At 48.5% G+C, this 16,394-nt stretch overlaps 2 protein-coding genes across 2 annotated transcripts in view; one reads left to right on the forward strand and one right to left on the reverse strand.

Moving 5' to 3' along the window:
• SNX14 (sorting nexin 14) overlaps window positions 1-4,187 on the forward strand; it is a 99,493-nt gene extending 95,306 nt beyond the window's left edge. The window contains exon 28 of the mRNA XM_045075864.1: window positions 3,720-4,187. Coding sequence (XP_044931799.1) covers window positions 3,720-3,812 — 93 coding nt within the window. The 3' untranslated portion in view covers window positions 3,813-4,187. The remainder of the gene's footprint in view (window positions 1-3,719) is intronic.
• The window catches only part of NT5E (5'-nucleotidase ecto), a 47,076-nt gene that overhangs the window by 2,650 nt on the left and 28,032 nt on the right, over window positions 1-16,394 (reverse strand). Inside the window, exons 4-8 of the mRNA XM_004773625.2 lie at window positions 6,482-6,679; window positions 5,068-5,222; window positions 3,563-3,668; window positions 2,377-2,526; window positions 806-1,006 (exon numbers count right to left, since the gene is read on the reverse strand). Coding sequence (XP_004773682.2) covers window positions 806-1,006; window positions 2,377-2,526; window positions 3,563-3,668; window positions 5,068-5,222; window positions 6,482-6,679 — 810 coding nt within the window. The remainder of the gene's footprint in view (window positions 1-805; window positions 1,007-2,376; window positions 2,527-3,562; window positions 3,669-5,067; window positions 5,223-6,481; window positions 6,680-16,394) is intronic.

Below are 16,394 nucleotides of genomic sequence, written 5' to 3' on the forward strand. Positions count from 1 at the left end.
CCTAGCTGAGCTCCTTCCTGGAAATGAACAGAAACTCTGCATCTGTCTTGCGAGCACACTGGCTTCTGCCCCGGAGAAGAGGAAGGGGTGGTATATTCTATCAATGGACTTTATGTGTCCGAGTGGTTCTTTTTTGTTTGTTTGTTTTGTTTTAATTTTGTTTGTTGTTTTAATTAATTTTTTAAATGGCCCAGTGCTGATGGCATCCTCAGGGCCTCTGTGGGACTCACATCACCCAGGTATCTCCCATCAATGGACTTCCACAGGAAGTGGTTCTCAGAACTGATTTTTAAAAGTGAGGCTGATGTAAAACGACCCTAAATGCTGCCAAAAATATTGACTGGGGTCCAGTATGGACTTAGAGTTTGCTCAACAAACCCACTGTGCTGAAAACGGAGAGGGGAGCCTATCCTATCCACTTCTACCTGATTTATTCACACTAAATGCTTCAAGAAAGTTTACAGGATTTTCCAGATCCAATCTAAAATTCTAGAGATGAGTTTTTTCTTTAAGCGCAAAACTCATTTATATTTCACAATTTGAATAGCTGTTTACACGTACTTAAAGAGTTTCGAAACACTTGGGGCTTGGATGGGTGGGTCTGTGTGCTGGGGAGGGGCAGGGCACACCTGGTCCAGTGCGGTGCTGCTGTTCACCAACAGAACTGGAGAGAGTCAGCAACACAGGGGTGGGATCTGGTTCTGGCTTTGCAGTCCTGGCATCCTGAGTAGCTCCTGTCTTTGGACCACTACTGTTGTCTGTGAGGACTTTGGGAGTAGGGAGAGGGAGAGACACTTGTGCTTACCAGAGTCGTGTCTTAGTGCTTCATCTTTTATCATCTGGAATCCATCTCCACCATTGGCGAGGAAGCTTGGGAGGACTACCTTATATGTCTTGTCCATTTGGAGAGGCTCATAACTGGGTACTCGACACTGGGTACAAAGAACATCTAATTTGACTACTCTGTCCCCAGGTTTTCGGGAAAGATCATACACCACCTGAATTCCTAGAAAAGAAATGAGTCTGTGTTTTCACTGGATCCAAGAGATCTAAGAAAGATTTCTGAGAGAGAGATTTGGGCTGAAATCTGGAATTAGGGCATTGGATTTGGTTTGCATGGAGTGTGAGCTTGAATGATATTTCATCAGGGGAGTTGAGAAGACACCGCAGCATTTGGTTAGGTCTACCCTCAAGTCCTGGGAGGTCTGAGAACCACTGGAAGGGAAAATTGGCGCTGGCTCAGAATGGGCCTGGGGTACCCATGCAGGGAGAAACCACATCTTTTTAGAATCCTAAATGAACCGGTCAACTACTTGGTTCAATGACTTTGGAACCTGAGAAATAGATGAGAGGTGCAGAACATTTTGTTAGAATTCTGAAGACTACTAAATGGTAATAATTTGGGTTTGGATGACTTTCTTATAGAACAGGTAACAACTACCCAGCACTGCTGGAGTATCAAAACCCCACCGTCCCCCCCAACTCTCTCCTGGAAAAGTACAGAATGTTTGGGTTCCCTCAAGGCAGCAGGTGGGGCTCCCCCATCCTCTGCAGCCCTAATCCCAAGAGCAGGGTGTTTCCTGAGAGAGGGGACGTGACAAAGCAATCACACCATCAGGTGAGGCCCACTACCTACAGTACAAAAAAAAAAAAAAAAAAGAGGCCAAAATATGGTGTCAGAGTCAAAGTTAATAAAGCTATTTTTAATTATTATTATTTTACAGATGAACTCACTGAACTGTGCAACTCATAACTGACCGATGTGTTTCATGTTTGTGTTTCAATGTTTCCCTTGTCGATTGGGGAAGCATTTGTTTTTGTTCCATTTGCACTGTGATCTGTGAGATGAGCAGGTCATGGTTTCTCTCTGCTTCCAGAGAGGTTGGAAACCTGCCCCAGGTTACAGTGGAACCAGAACCAGATGTCCCAATGTGTCTAAGTAGGGGGCTGTCCCTCCCTGAAATCATCCTTGTTTAAAACTGATTGGACACTGCATGGTTCCAGGCAATTATGAATAGAAGAGAGAACGGTTGGTTTTTTTGGTTTTGTTTTTAGCAAAGAATAGTGAATGTCTAGACAACCAAGATTTTAATAGAAACTAGACCTCAAGGCAGCTGAGCTGCTTATTAGAATTTGGAGGGCCAGTTCCTGCAGAGGGTCCATCCGATGTCCAAATCAGATGTAGCAATTACTGCTCACTGCCAGGGGCTTGGGCTTTGACCCTGACCTAATCTCAGCAGTCTGGGAGCCTATGGCCATGGAAAGACTGTGCATTCGTGGGGGAAGGCCTAAACAAACCTGGTCGTGGAGGTCCTGGTATGTGGGGAGCTGAGGCAACCAGCAGGAAATCCCATCTCACGTTGAAGGGTGACTTACCGCCCACCTGCAGGAACTCTCCAGTAGACTGGCCATACCGGTGCACACTGTGTTCAAAGGCCTTCTTCAGCGTGGAGCCTTGTAATTGGATCAGGTCAAAGGTTTCCCCAAAGGGCAACACAGCAGCCAAGTTCTCCCAGGTAATTGTGCCTGAGGGTAGTTGTAGATGAGGCAAGAAGAAAAACAGCTTGAGAATGAGCTTATCCCAACACCAATGGAGATGAGGGAGACACAAGTCTCTGGGAATGCTATTGGGACAGCATCAGCTGTGTAAGCGTTCCTGACACTTAGGGAGGGAATGGACTCAAGAGGCCTCTGGCCATGCTCTCTTCCACTGGGCAAGATGGCAGGAGCTTAGAAATGGCCGTGGCTTCTGAGTCATTGGTGCTCTGCCCTGGACCCCTGGATTGCAGCTGGATCTTCAGTGGGTATGAAGCATTGCTCTATTCCTCCAGACAGGCGATGCTTCCCTGCCACCTGTCCCTGTCTGACAATGAGCCAAGTGTGGGGCTTCACATGGAGACTACCTGATTTTGATAACATATGAGGGGCAACTGTAAGTGACCTGACTGTGTCTGTCTAGTTGGCTTGCTTTCCCCTATGATATCCTGGATATTTGTAAACGCACTAGAAAAATTTAATCCAGTAGGGTCTTTTTTTTCCAGCACAGAAGGCTGGCAACTTGTTGCTTTCTCTTTCCTGATATCAAGGAAGAGACTGTCAGTATTTTTAATTAAGCAGCATATTTAGTACTTGGCTTTGTTGAGTCAGAAGTTTAAATCAAGACTGGGTTCCAGGGCACCTGGGTGGCTCAGTTGGTTAAGCAGCTGCCTTTGGCTCAGGTCATGATCCCAGAGTCCTGGGACTGAGTCCCACATTGGGCTCCCTGATGAGCAGGGAGTCTGCTTCTCCCTCTCTCTCTGTCTGCTCCCCCTGCTTATGTGCTCTCTCTCTCTGACAAATAAATAAATAAAGTCTTAAAAAAAAAAAGACTGGGTTCGATCATGCCTAGCTGCTACTTCTGTAGCAGCTACTGGGGGGCGGCCCTGATTGAGCAGCAGTGGCCCAGAATTGAAGAGGCCGACACTGTGGTGCAGGGCTGGTGGCAGAGAGGAGCCGCGGCTCCCCATGGGCCTGGCTGGAGACAGAACATGCTGAGTTAACGACCCTAAGCCTGGAAGCATACCATTGTTCCGTTCGTCAATGGGCGACCGAATGGCACCTCCATTTAAAATGCACATGGACACATGGTTCCAGGACACGTCATCTGGGTGTCTAATGTTGTTGTTAATCTGCAACAGTAACATGAATTTACATTAGTTATTCTACATCTTCCTCCTCAGGATCAGTTGCAGGAATTTGACTGGCTCCACCGAGGAAACACGGCTGCTTCTTCCCTGCTCCCGTGGTCCCGGACACTTCTGGAGTATGATTAGAACTAGTTTTGTGCTGAGAAGCAAAGACAAGAAACTGTGACCAGTCTCATGTCAGACTTTTAGAAGCAAGTAGCTTGAAGCCCTCTTTCCTAAGACCCCGTAGGCCAGTGGGCGGTAGTGAAACCTGGCTCTTGTATTAGGACAGGGCCTCATGCAGCCTAGCCTGCCGTGCTGCCCACCCCCTTGCCATACTGCCCCCCTACTCCCACCTCCCACAGGCCCTGCACTTGCTTCTGAAAGCAGGGCCTCTTGCCAACATGTTCCCTGGCCTCCATGTCAGGTCCCTAGCCAACTCCCAAGCCCACAATTTCGGAAGCACAGAGACAGCCTCCTGAAATGGCAGGATCCTTTTCCACCTTTTACAAAATACATGTTTCATTACCAGAAATAAAATGAATACATGATGATTTGGAAAAAAAATAGTGCAAAAGCAAAGGTTTTCTTATACTTGCCTCAGCCTCTTAGCAGAGTGGTTAGCACTGCTAACAGCTTGTTTCCTTCCAGACCTTTCTCTAGCCATTCCCATACAGGCTTCTCTTCCACTACTTCTTCTGCATGACTGCCTAGTTCCGGGGAGCCAGCACCGTCTCACTTTGCAGAGTGAGACATGCCAGGTGCAGACGGAGTCAGCCCCCTGGGCGCACACAGGCTTCGGTGTGAGGCCTGAGTCTGACCCAGGGACGCTGGCTCAGCATGGCCCCCAAGGGGCTGCCATGGCCAGTCTCCCCACAGACAGTTCGAGGGGCGTTTTCAGGGGTGATGTGTTCAGCCATGGGACTTATCACATAATGACATGTTGTCATTCTCTGCTTGTGAAGGAGGCTCCCATTCATTCAAGGCCTACTTCTCGGGAGCCAAGAGGACAGATCAGTGAGACAGTCTGGCCAAGTTAGGCCCAAGCACATGCATTTTCCCTACAGTGTCGACATCATCAGAGTAGTAACATTTTGTGTACTCAGACCATCTTACAAAAAGAAAGCAACATCCAGGATAGACAACTTTCGCTAAAGGCTTCAGTCCTCATAAAGCAATAAAGTGATGGGCTGCTGGGCTAGATCAGGCACCTTCCCAAGGTACTCAGTATGATTCGCCCCCAGGCTTTAGTTTGGGCACTGATTTTTTAAAAACGTCCTCAGGTCTAATGATCAGGTTATCCCTCCTTGCAGCCTTCCCCGCTCCCTCCCCGCTCCCTCCCCGCTCCCTCCCCGCTCCCTCCCCGCTCCCCAGGCACAGGGCCTGCACCAGGACCACTCACCATAGCGTCACAGATCAGGTTGCCCATGTTGCATTCCTTAAAACGGCATGACTGAGTGGAGCCGTCCAAATAGACAACTGTTTTCCCCAATTCCTGAGTAGAATAATTATCTAATTTTATCCTCCATTTGTTAATGTCTGCTTTTATGCTTGGATCTAGAAGCATGCAAAGAAAAAGAAGATCAGCCTGCAGTTAAGGCAGGCCTCAAGCTGGCCTACAATTTGGAGAAGGGATCAAAGATCATTTAGCTTACCTGTTGTGACTATACATTTCTTTATCATAATTTGTCTACATTTTAGTTTGACTGGAAGTTCCTCAGAAAATTCCATTTCTTGGTAGTAAGACCAGGAATGGATCTTAATTTAAAGATCCACTGAGTATTGCCCCGACCCGCAATTTTTTCAATTTTTTCAAAAGATTGATTTATTTATTTTAGGGACAGAGGGAGGGAAAGAGCAAGTACATGCACACATGCCTGGGGTCGGGGAAGAGGATGGGAGGGAGACAGAGGGAGAGGATCTCCAGCAGACGCCTTGTTGAGCAGAGCCCTACTCGCGCTCAGCATGGGGCTCGACATCAGGACCTGAGCCGAAACCAAGAGTCAGACCCTCAACCACCTGAGCCAGCCAGGAGCTCCAGATGCACTGACTAGCTTAACATCAACTCATCACACCTGCACGAGCCCCTGTGGGCCCACCTGGGATAATGTTAGTGGTGGTGGCACAAGAGGGCTGGGGGGAGGACCAAAGGCATCCAGGGCAGGTATAAAGGGCCTGCTGAGGTTCTGCGGTCCGTGTGGTCCCAGCCTCTCCTTCTGGCTCTTGAGAGGTCTGTGTTGTGACCGCAGGCTCTGCAGGACACCCTCCTCTCCTCCCTGATCACCGTAAGCAGTGAAAGGCAGGTGACAGTGACATAGGCGTGTGGTCACATGGACTATGTGCAAATGGAGGACATAAGATGTACTTTAATCTGAGTCCCAGACAAAAAAGAAAGACATTCCCTCCTCCGATAAAGAAAGAAACTGAAGCCCATCAAGACTGGGCAACTTGCCACAGGCATGCTCCTCCTGGCGGTGGGAGGCTGGTGTTGGAGCCCCGCTCCACACAGTGGGAACCCCTTTGCTTCCGTGAGCTGCCCTCCTCTGGACCCAAGGTGAGAGCTTTCCCATGCCCAGGTGAGGCTTGAAAAGGGACAGAAAGCAGGGACACGGTATCTGATGCTGAGAGGACTTGGGGAAGCAAATGGGATTTGGGGCATTTGGGTGTGTTTTCTATCTCCTTGTCCATGAAGAGGGCAAACTTAAGGGAGAACTCAGTCCCACAACGGTACCAGAGTCTTGTCCCGAAACATTAACCACACAAGTCCAGCCATCTAATTTTTGGATTGGTGGAACCCTCCCTCGAGTTTCACGTACCTTCGAGAATGCTGCTGTTGAGAAGAATGGGATTTCCATGGGAAGCAACGACATTTCCTTTTTCATCAAACTCAACCTTCAAATAGCCTAGGTACTTGCCGAAAGCATAGGCCTGGACCACAGGAACCTTCCGCCCATCGTCGGACGTGACTATGAATGGGTACTTCCCAGCCGGCACCTCTCTGGAAGGTGGTGTGCCTAAAAGAGAAGAGCCGAAGCTGATCAAGTCCGCCCCTGTACACGGCTGGCTGTGGGTCCGCAGACCACTGGGCAGATGACAAGGAATTCTGAATGGAGGATTTGCTAGCTGCTGCCCTACGGAGCTGGTCTTTTAGAGGCATGCTGGGGCATCTGTCCCTGTTTCCAAAGGCCCTCTGGCACATGAATCCTTACACTCTCAACGCAGCAGGAAGCTCTTCCCAAGTCCATGGTCCCGTGCCTGGTGCAGCAGCGGACACCACAAGGCAGTCCTGCTCAGACTCTCCTACCTCCAGCCAACCTGGGCTCCGTTCCCAGCAGCCGGGGAGACCAGCCCAGCCACATCACTTCCCTGCATTTCAGTTTCCTCACCTGTAGAATGGGTGAAATAACAATTCCGATTTCACAGGGCCGTTGAGTTGTTTACATGTCTGAACTTCCTAGCATAGCACTTGGCACAGAGTAGAAAACAAAGACATCTTTCTTTCCCTTATGAGGGGATGGCCACCTCAGAAACCCTAGACCCCCGATCTAGAGCTCAGAGTCCTTACTGGAGAATGGGCAGAAGTGACAAAGCCTGTCCTCAGGTTTTGCTGCTAAAATCTATATCCTTCTGGTGCCTTTTGCAAGAGACTCATTCGCTGGCAGCCAACTAAAGTGCACACTGCTCACCTAGCCAGACCTCACATGCGCCAGGCTCTGCTGCCCTCTGTCTCAGAGGTTCTCCTGGGGACAGCCTGGGGGCTACCCCACCACCTGGAGGCTGAAGGGCTCTCCGCTGCCTCCTGAACACGTACATGAACACGTACTTGCACACAGTCGCATGGAGCAGGGGCCCTGGCCCCTCGTCACGTGCCAGGCTTCAGTTCTGTAACTGTGAACCTCCTCCGGGCACACCTTACCACAGCGACAAGGACCTGCTTTGGCTGTTTTGAATCAGAGACTACAGAAGAGATACCCTTGAACCCATGACTGTTTCTACCACTGCCCCCCTCCCCACACCCTGGGCCAGTCCTTCCTATTAGGTGTTTAGAGGGCCCAGGAATGAGAGTTGGCCAGTTTTGAGAGTTGGCCCCTAGACCTCATTCCATCTTCTAAGCACTCCTGAGGCAGGTTCTATTACTGTCCCCACTTTACAGATGAGAGCATTTGATTGTCACAGGCAACGTGCCCAAGGTCACACTGGTATGTGTGTTATGTGCAGTATGTCCGGCATGTGAAGGAGAGTATAGAGAAAAGCAGGGCTGGGAGGCACGGGACCTTATGTTCTCTCCACTACCCAACACAACCTACTGCTGCTAGTCTCATAACACCCGCGAGAGCTGGTGACCAGAGGCCCCTTACTAAATCGAATGTGAGCCCAGAGGATACACCAGGCTGCTTCTGGGCTTCTCCTTTCATGTAAGACAAGCTAGGCTGGATACAGCAAAAAACCTGCTCCTTCCCCGCTCTTGTGCCAAGAGCAGGCCCCATTCCAGCTCAAGCCCCATGGAGCAGAAGTGTAGCAAATACCAGCCCCTCACATGCAGGAAACAGCTGGTGCCAACCTTAATTTTTCATTTTCTTCCTCCCTCTGGAAAAAAAAAAAAAAAAGGAAAAAAGGCAAGAATTTTGGAATTTCACTTTGATGAAGGCACCTGACTTGCAACCCAGTGTGGGGCTTGTTCCAGTGGAGTGTCCAGCCTCACAGGTAACTGGCAGACTTGGGCTCTAACAGCTGCAGATGATCTCATGCATCGCGGGGTAGCAGGGAAGGTTAACACGGTCATCGTCCTCCTTCTACTCTGTGCTGGAGCCTAGACCAGGGGGTGTGGCAGGCCTCTCTCACCTCACCTGGGGAAGGTGAGGGACAGTGGTTCCTCCTCTGAGCCCAGGGATGGAGGGGGTCAATTGGGAGGTGCAGTTTCCAAAATGTCCACAAGGTGGTGGCAGAACCCCAACATCTCCCCCTCCCCCACAGTCTGGGAGGAAAAGGCACTAAATCAGTTTCAGAAAGGACTGGGAGTTTCCTGGAAACTCCAAGAGAAGGGCAAGCCTGACCTTTTTTTAGCCTTTGTTATTCTACCTCACTAACACAGACATAACCAGACTTAAAATGAATCTTACAGGATTTCAACAATAGGGTCAAATGCCTCATCCTTCTGAAAGGCCTTGAAGTTCCTTTTGTTAGAACCTAACACATGTCATCTGCTTCTTAAAGGGACTTAATCAGGAACAAGGAGGATGCTTCCCAGTGGCTGAGGCAGTAGCCAGTCCGTTTTGGCTCTCTGCTCCCCTCAACTTGGCAAGCTCAAAACAGCAATGGCAGAGAAAGCAACCCACGGCTCCACATTTTCCGTAGCATCATATTCAGCCAAAGACACTCTGTGCTCCACACAGAGCCACTCATCTGCCTTTAAAAAACCAACTTTTCATCTTGGCAGGAAAGTCACCAGAACTCGATTTCAGCCATGGAGCAAATAAATAATCTGGGAACCAAAGGTGGAGAAACCGTGGGACTGTGAGCTGACATTTAGACTTGGTAAATGGGACATTTCCCAGCATAGTGCAAATGCCTGACAGAACCATCAGGGCCCTGCCCTAGGAGACTTGGCCACAGCAGCTCCTTGGGAATGTGGCAGTTCCAAGTACAGGCCTGGACAGCCGCCCACAGTAGCCAGAAGGGGCCAAGACACTGGGTCACGTGGTGGCAGAGGTGCCAAGGAGGAAGCCTTTGAGATGGTGTCCAGTTGGCTGAATGAATTACAGAAAGTTTCAAGGCAGTTCTCACCACAGTTGTAATGTATGGGGGAACCAGTTTAAGAAATTCCATGCTTCCTGTGTGGTACCTCTACGCAACGAAATATGAGTCAGCCCGAAGAAAGGTTGGCATCTTGCCATTTTCAACAACATGGATGGGCCTAGGGGGTATTGTGCTAAGTGAAATAAGTCAGACTGACAAAGACAAATACCACATGATTTCAGTCTCATGTGGAATCTAAAACAAAAAACAAATGAATTAAACAAAAAGCAGAATCAGACCTCTAAATACAGGGAACAAACTGGTGGTTGCTAGAAGGGAGGTGGTGGGGGGGGATGGGCAAAATGGGTGAAGGAGGGTGGGAGATGCAGGCTTCCAGTTACGGAATGAATAAGTCACGGGAATAAGAGGCACAGCAAAGGGAATACAGTCAATGGTATTGTAATGGTGTTGTATGGTGTCAGATGGGGTCTACGCCTGTGGGGAGCACAGTATAACATAGAGATGCCGAACCTCTATTTTGTACACATGAAACTAAAGTAACATGGTGTGTCAAGTATACTCAGATTAAAAGAACTTCCAAACTTCCTGTGAAAAGACTGGATAAAAATAATCAGTCATTAGTATACTCATGTGATTGCTTCTAAGGGACTTGGATCTCTTTTACTTAGAGACTGCCTACTTCTCTACATCTCCTTAGGGAAACCACACTCCTGGTCAGCATCATCTCTTGCCTGGGTTACTGCAAAGGCCTCCTAATTGGTCTATATGCTTCTTCTTTGCCTCATTCTAATCCCATGTCCACACAGCGGGCCTGAGTGATCTTCTAAAATGTAAATATGACCACGTACTCCCTGATTCAAAAGCTCTCCTGCTGGGGCACCTGGGTGGCTCAGTCGTTAAGCGTCTGCCTTCAGCTCGGGTCATGATCCCAGGGTCCTGGAATCGAGCCCCGCATCAGGCTCTCTGCTCAGTGGGAAGCCTGCTTCTGCCTCTCCCACTCCCCCTGCTTGTGTTTCCTCTCTCACTGTCTCTCTCTCTCTGTCAAATAAATAAAATCTTAAAAAAAAAAAGTTCTCCTACTGTCTTAGGAGAAACGTGAGCATCATAACCTAGATGATGGGGCCCTTTCTTGTCTTGCTGGCTTCCTCTAGACCATCTGTCTTGCACAGCAGCGGCAACGATCCTAGCTTCTCCCCTTCCCGGGCCACACCCACCGAAGCTTCAAGTATGGGGTGTGACCTGGAGCCAAAGGCCAACATGCATGCTTGTTCTGTCACTCCGCTTCAGCTCAGCCATCTCTAAAATGGAGAAGATACTGACCTACAGGCTTGCTGGGAGGATTGCAGAAGTTAACGCAGCCAGGCGAGCGGACTCAGGTCAATACAGATGAGTGATCACTGTTGACAGGTTAGCTCCTGGATGTCTTTCTGATCTTAGCCCAAGGGTCAGCTTTTCAGGAGAAGGCTGTGTGCGCACATCCCAGTCTTGGTCAAGTCTTCCTATATATGCTCTCCTAACATTGGGCTTCTCCATTCACAGCATGCTTTGTAAATACATATGATAGGACTGATTGATTTGCATACTGAGAAAAATTGGATGAGGGTCAGTACCCCTTTTAAGACCAGTTCCAGGAGTCAGAGGCTGCTATGTCTCCAGAGTTCGCTAGCACAGAGAAGGCACTCAATGAGTGTTTGTTGAATGACTAAGCTTGAGCCATTTAGCCAGTGCTTTTCCAGGGACCAGACAAGACTTCTACACTCTCCCTGTAGTGAAATCCATATGTAAAGGGAGCAATGCCTGTGTGGCCCCCTCCTGCCCCCCAATTCCCCCTCAATTCAATTTTCTTAACTAAAGAGCTGAGAGTTGAGTGGGGATTTGTTAAGCAGAATCCAGGCTAGGAGTCAAGAGAATGGATTTTGGTTTCATGACCTTGAGAGAGACATTTAGCCCCTAAGGCCTATATTTATTTCCTAAATTTGTAAAACAAGAGATCTGACTAGTGGTTTGACCCAAAAGTTGTTTAACCTTTTTTTTTTTTTTTTTTTTTTAAGTAAGCAACGGAGAACATGAGCACGCAGAAAATCAGGTGGCGACTTGAGCCGTGCAGCAGACCGCTCAGGTTGTGCAGGCTTCGGTGACCCTGGGGCCAGATTCTGGCTTCGGGCTCCCTGCTATGAGTTCTCTTCAGGTTACAGGGCGGACACGGCTGGCCGCCGGGCCCCCAGCTCCCAGCCAGCCAGGCTTGCGGCTCTGTGCCCTGCCTCTGCTGCAGAAGCAGCTTCAAGGGTCCAGGACCGAGGGCTCCTCCGGCCTTCCCAGCCAAGGTCCTCCACAATCAGAGGGGTGAGTTGCAGTGTCCTCAGCCATCTCTGCTCCAGACCGCAACATGCTAGCTGTCCTGTTTCCTTGAGGGGACTTAACGGGCCGCTGACATTCTCCGTCTCTGGACTCCGTCCCTCCGTTTTGCACAGGCTTTGACTGTTCACATTCTTGCTCTTGGATGTTCAGTGAGGGCTGGGAGGTCTGAAGGAGACGACGAGTCTTGGAGCGGTACCCAGAGCGGGCACAAACCCCTCGTGAGGTCCAGGCCGGGCTGTGGGCTTTACCCAGTCCTGAGGGGTTGGAGCAAGTAAGAGAGTCCTATAGGCAGGGTAAGGGATCACCGCAAATTCATTCCCTCATTCAATAAATATTTACCAAGCGCCGACAGGCACCTGGTGTTCTGGATCTCCACTGCTCCGCAGGGCCAGGCCTAAGGCCTGTGTTGTCTCTTCACAAGGTCAGGAGAGGCTGCTTGATGGAGACAGAGCAGGGGAAGGAGGGGTGCCCCAGCCGTCCGTGATCCTCTTCTCTTCACCACAGCATCTCGCCGTCCCTATGGCCCTGTACTCTGGTGCCGGGAAGGCACCAGACTTCCCATTCACTTTTTACATTATAGAGCAGGGTTTCATATGACAAATTAAAAAAAAATCATAACACTGTTCTATCACTATGGCCTGTTAAAATGCAGAGTCCACAGCAATGGGATGGGGAGAGAGAGACGGTTTTCATCTTAGCATGACCTTCTTGTCATTCCATGTACTCACAGTGCTCTTTTCAGAAGTAATAACTTTAGGTCTTGAGATTAAAAAAGAGGTATATATGACCATAAATTAATGTATACCTGATAGATTTCTTTAGGGACAGTCAGCCTTTAGCTGGAGAAGGCATCCCCAGAGTGGTTATACACGACATGAAATGCTGTGTTTCTGGTTAGTCAGGGCTCCTCACAGCTGATTCTTGCAAATCATTCATGTCATTCACACTAGTAAGCAATCAGGCGCGGAGGACACAAATTAAACAAGCTTGTCTCTGGGAACCTGGAGATCATCTGACATGACCAAAGTCTGCTTCCAAATCATGACAAGAGTGTTTGGAAATTCTCTTCCGGATTAGCAGTGACGAATTCAGAACCGTAGATGTTTCTAGGTCTGGGCGAAATGTACAAACTGAGGATAAGACAATTGAGTAAGACACTGCCAGCCTGCTTGGGATAAAGCACCATATTCCTGTTTTTTTATTATTTTTTTAAAGGTAAAAAGGTACATTTGGTCCTTTATGTATGTAGCTCAGATTCTCAAACTGAGTATACACCTCCTTTTAAAAAATTATTTCACAGCAGTATTTACAATAGTTCAAGTTGTTAAAGTAACAAGTTTAGGCCAAGATGGAGTCGCTGGTGTTGAGCCCCAGGCCAGCAAACCAACACTTAACTGTGCTCAGCTGTCCCAGAAGAGGCCAGCCAAGGTCAAAGAGCCGGTGTTGGCCCGCTCAGCACAAGTTCCCCAGCCTGTTCCCAAACTTCCCTTTGTTCCCTGGAAGGAAAGTAACCCTGCTGTAACCAATCAGCAAATGCCTCATGTAACTTGTTCCTGCTTACTCTGATCTGTAAGTCTCTCTGGCCTCGTACGGCTCTTTCTATCTGCTAGATGGGATCCTGCCTGATTCAAGAATCATTAAGTTGGCTGTGGAAGAGTTTCTTTTAACAAAGTTAAGAAGAGTTAAGGTTATAGGGCTTAGAGAGGTTTAAACATTTTTTTCAAAAAGATTTTATTTATTTATTTGACAGAGAGATCACAAGTAGGCAGAGAGGCAGGCAGAGCGGTAGGGGGAAGCAGGCTCCCTGCTGAGCAGAGAGCCTGATGCAGGGCTTGATCCCAGGACCCTGAGATCATGACCTGAGCCGAAGGCAGAGGCGTAACCCACTGAGCCACTCAGGAGCCCCTTAACATTTTTTTAAGTAAAACTAGCATGAAAGCCTATTTGGCCAATGGAGAAGAAAAAATTACTCACAGTCCTGCCACCCTATGGCAATGATCAATATAGTTTGTGTGAATTAAAAAAACAAAAAAACAAAAAAACAAAAAATAAATACATGGGGCGCCTAGGTGCCTCAGTTGGTTAATGACTGCCTTCGGCTCAGGTCATGACCCTGGAGTCCTGGAATCAAGTCCCACACCGGGATCCCTGCTCCAAGGGGAGTCTGCTTCTCCTTGTGACCTTCTCCCTTCTCATGCTCTCTCTCACTATGTCTCTCTCTCAAATAAATAAATAAAATCTTTAAAAAACCCAATATACGTATGTATGGAAAACAAGAAGAGGGTCATGGGTGGCAGAATCCATTTTAGGGAGAAAGGATTTTCTGCTTAAACGACTGTGACAGGTCAAGTTTCCAGCAGGGTGACAAGGAGAGCAGGTGTACCTTGTGTAGGTACATCTGTCTCCCTGTTCATCTCCTCCTCTCCTCTGTCTGGGACAACAGGCTCCCCGACATGGGCGTGGATGGGAGTGGGAGTACAAACAGAGAGCGATGGTTTGCTTCAAAACAGTGGGAGAATTCCGAGGGTCAGGGGTAGCTGAGGATCCAAGGGGTGCAGAGCGGAGTAATTCAAAGGAGAATACCAACGTGGGGCCTGGGTGCAGACTGGGAGGTGGGGAGGGCTAAGGAAGAAACGTCAACCAGTGAGGCATGCCCTGTGGAGGCAATGGCAGGGGGGCCTTGAAGAGGGTCCAGTGCAGGGGAGGGGTCGTGCTGTGCTGTGGCTCACTCCCCTGTGATGACTGGCAGACTTGAAGGGAAGCTGTCTCGTGTGGATGGATGGAGTTTGGGGGAGATGAAGAAGAAAGGTCAGTTTCCCATATTTGATACATACTTCATGGATAGATAAGAACCGTTTGGGAGAGGCAAGGCCATAGATGACTGAGAATTCAGCAGAAGTAAAAATTAGGATCAAGGAAATGAGGACAAACATAAGATCCCCAAGGAATTATCAGATGGGAGGGGCCAGAAAATATTTTCCAAGTTTCCAATATTTTCCAAGTTTTGCATGATAAAGAGCCTTTTCATTATTAGAGGAGTGACCTCATAAATCAGCTTGGGATTTACAATTCTCAGGTGATTACAGGTGGGATAATTTTTCTAAAGGGGTCTGTTGGAGTCCAAAGTCCTTTCTACACCCCATGCTGCTTCCCGGTGAGGGTGGAAAAAAGGAGATCTCAGAAGATCAGTAAGAGGCAAAGTTAGGGCGACATGAATTGTAATCCCAGGAGGAGACTTGTACTTTGCAATGGGAATGAGTTTATGATTTCACAACTGTTGGCCATTAGCTTTCCTTATAACTCAACACTGCCAAATGACCTTGACCATGTTGTATGCTCTTTCTTTTTAATGTTCTGAGTTTGGACAGTTCCACTTCATCTTGGAATGTAGTCTCATGAGATGTGATTAAGGCGGATGAGTGTTATGTGGCTGCAAAAGTCATTAGCCAGAGGGCTCTGGCTTTGCTCCCTGAAGGAGGCCGGTGTTGAGGGTGGAAAGGTGTGGCTAGAAGTTGACGGAAAGGTCCTGAGTGAGTGACCACTGGAACGAGTTCCTGTGCCCCCAAGGACATGATCTTTGAAACAAGCCTACACCTCTGCTCTCGGGTTGGTTCTCCCAGTTCACTTAATAAACCACAGTTCTCACTGATTCCCAAAGGAAACCGTTCTTTGTTGGATAGGGTTTCTCTGTCCTGAAGATGTGGTAAAAAATGAGCCCATTTTCTTGTTTGAAAACACAAGATTATCTGAACTTCAAGAACGAAAATTAATGGAGATGAACAATGGTTGCAAACAACAATAAAAACTTTCACCCTAATCTCACTGACTCCCGTGAAGCAGGGCCAGTCTCTCCCCTCACCCGGTGTCTGGCCGCTAGCTACAGCAGGAAGGGCAAGCATTAGCTTTTCCTGCTCTGTCATATTTATATGATGGTGAACCCCATTGGTTTTGAGAATGAAATCCTGTGGCTCTTTAAATCATTTAAGGTCTCTAATAAACAAAGTGGTTTGAATTTCATGTCCCACAAATGTGTGTCTATGTCTCAAAGCAATGAAAATAAGGTGTTCAATGAAAAATGGTCAAATAAAGAAATCTTACTTCAAAAGGTGATCCATCTGTTAAGAGTCACAACAGTCCTGGGCACCTGCCTTCCTCGTGTCAGTTACAGACATGGCCAAGAATCCCTAATGGACATGATCAAGTCAACAAGAGAGAGATGTGAAGCCTGCTGATCTGGGATGGAGAGAGGAGCCCATGAGATGGAGGTTTCTGTAAGGCTGATGGCCAGCTCTCCAAGGAGTATGGGGTGAGAGGCTCTAAGGTAAAGCCAGGAGGCCGTGACAAGGGAGGGTGGTTGTGGGGCTCCAGAGAAAGAGCCATCCCAGATGATGACCCACTTTCAGCCTCACATGTGATGCTGCTGAAATGGAGTAGAGCCGACAGTCACATGTTGAGAGGGTAAAGAGACTCTGAACCTTGCGCATGGGGTCAGCCATCCACATGGAACATTCTGCTGGGACGAAGGCAGGAGCTGGGGCAGAGTGGAAGACCACAAGCTGGGGGAAGCTGGGGAGTGGCTGAGAGACCACTAGAGGACAGTGAGAAGGAGGGGCC

This window comes from Mustela putorius, unplaced genomic scaffold (genome assembly GCF_011764305.1).
Source record: "Mustela putorius furo isolate JIRA1106 unplaced genomic scaffold, ASM1176430v1.1 tig00000166_pilon_pilon_pilon, whole genome shotgun sequence".
NCBI lineage: Eukaryota > Metazoa > Chordata > Mammalia > Carnivora > Mustelidae > Mustela > Mustela putorius.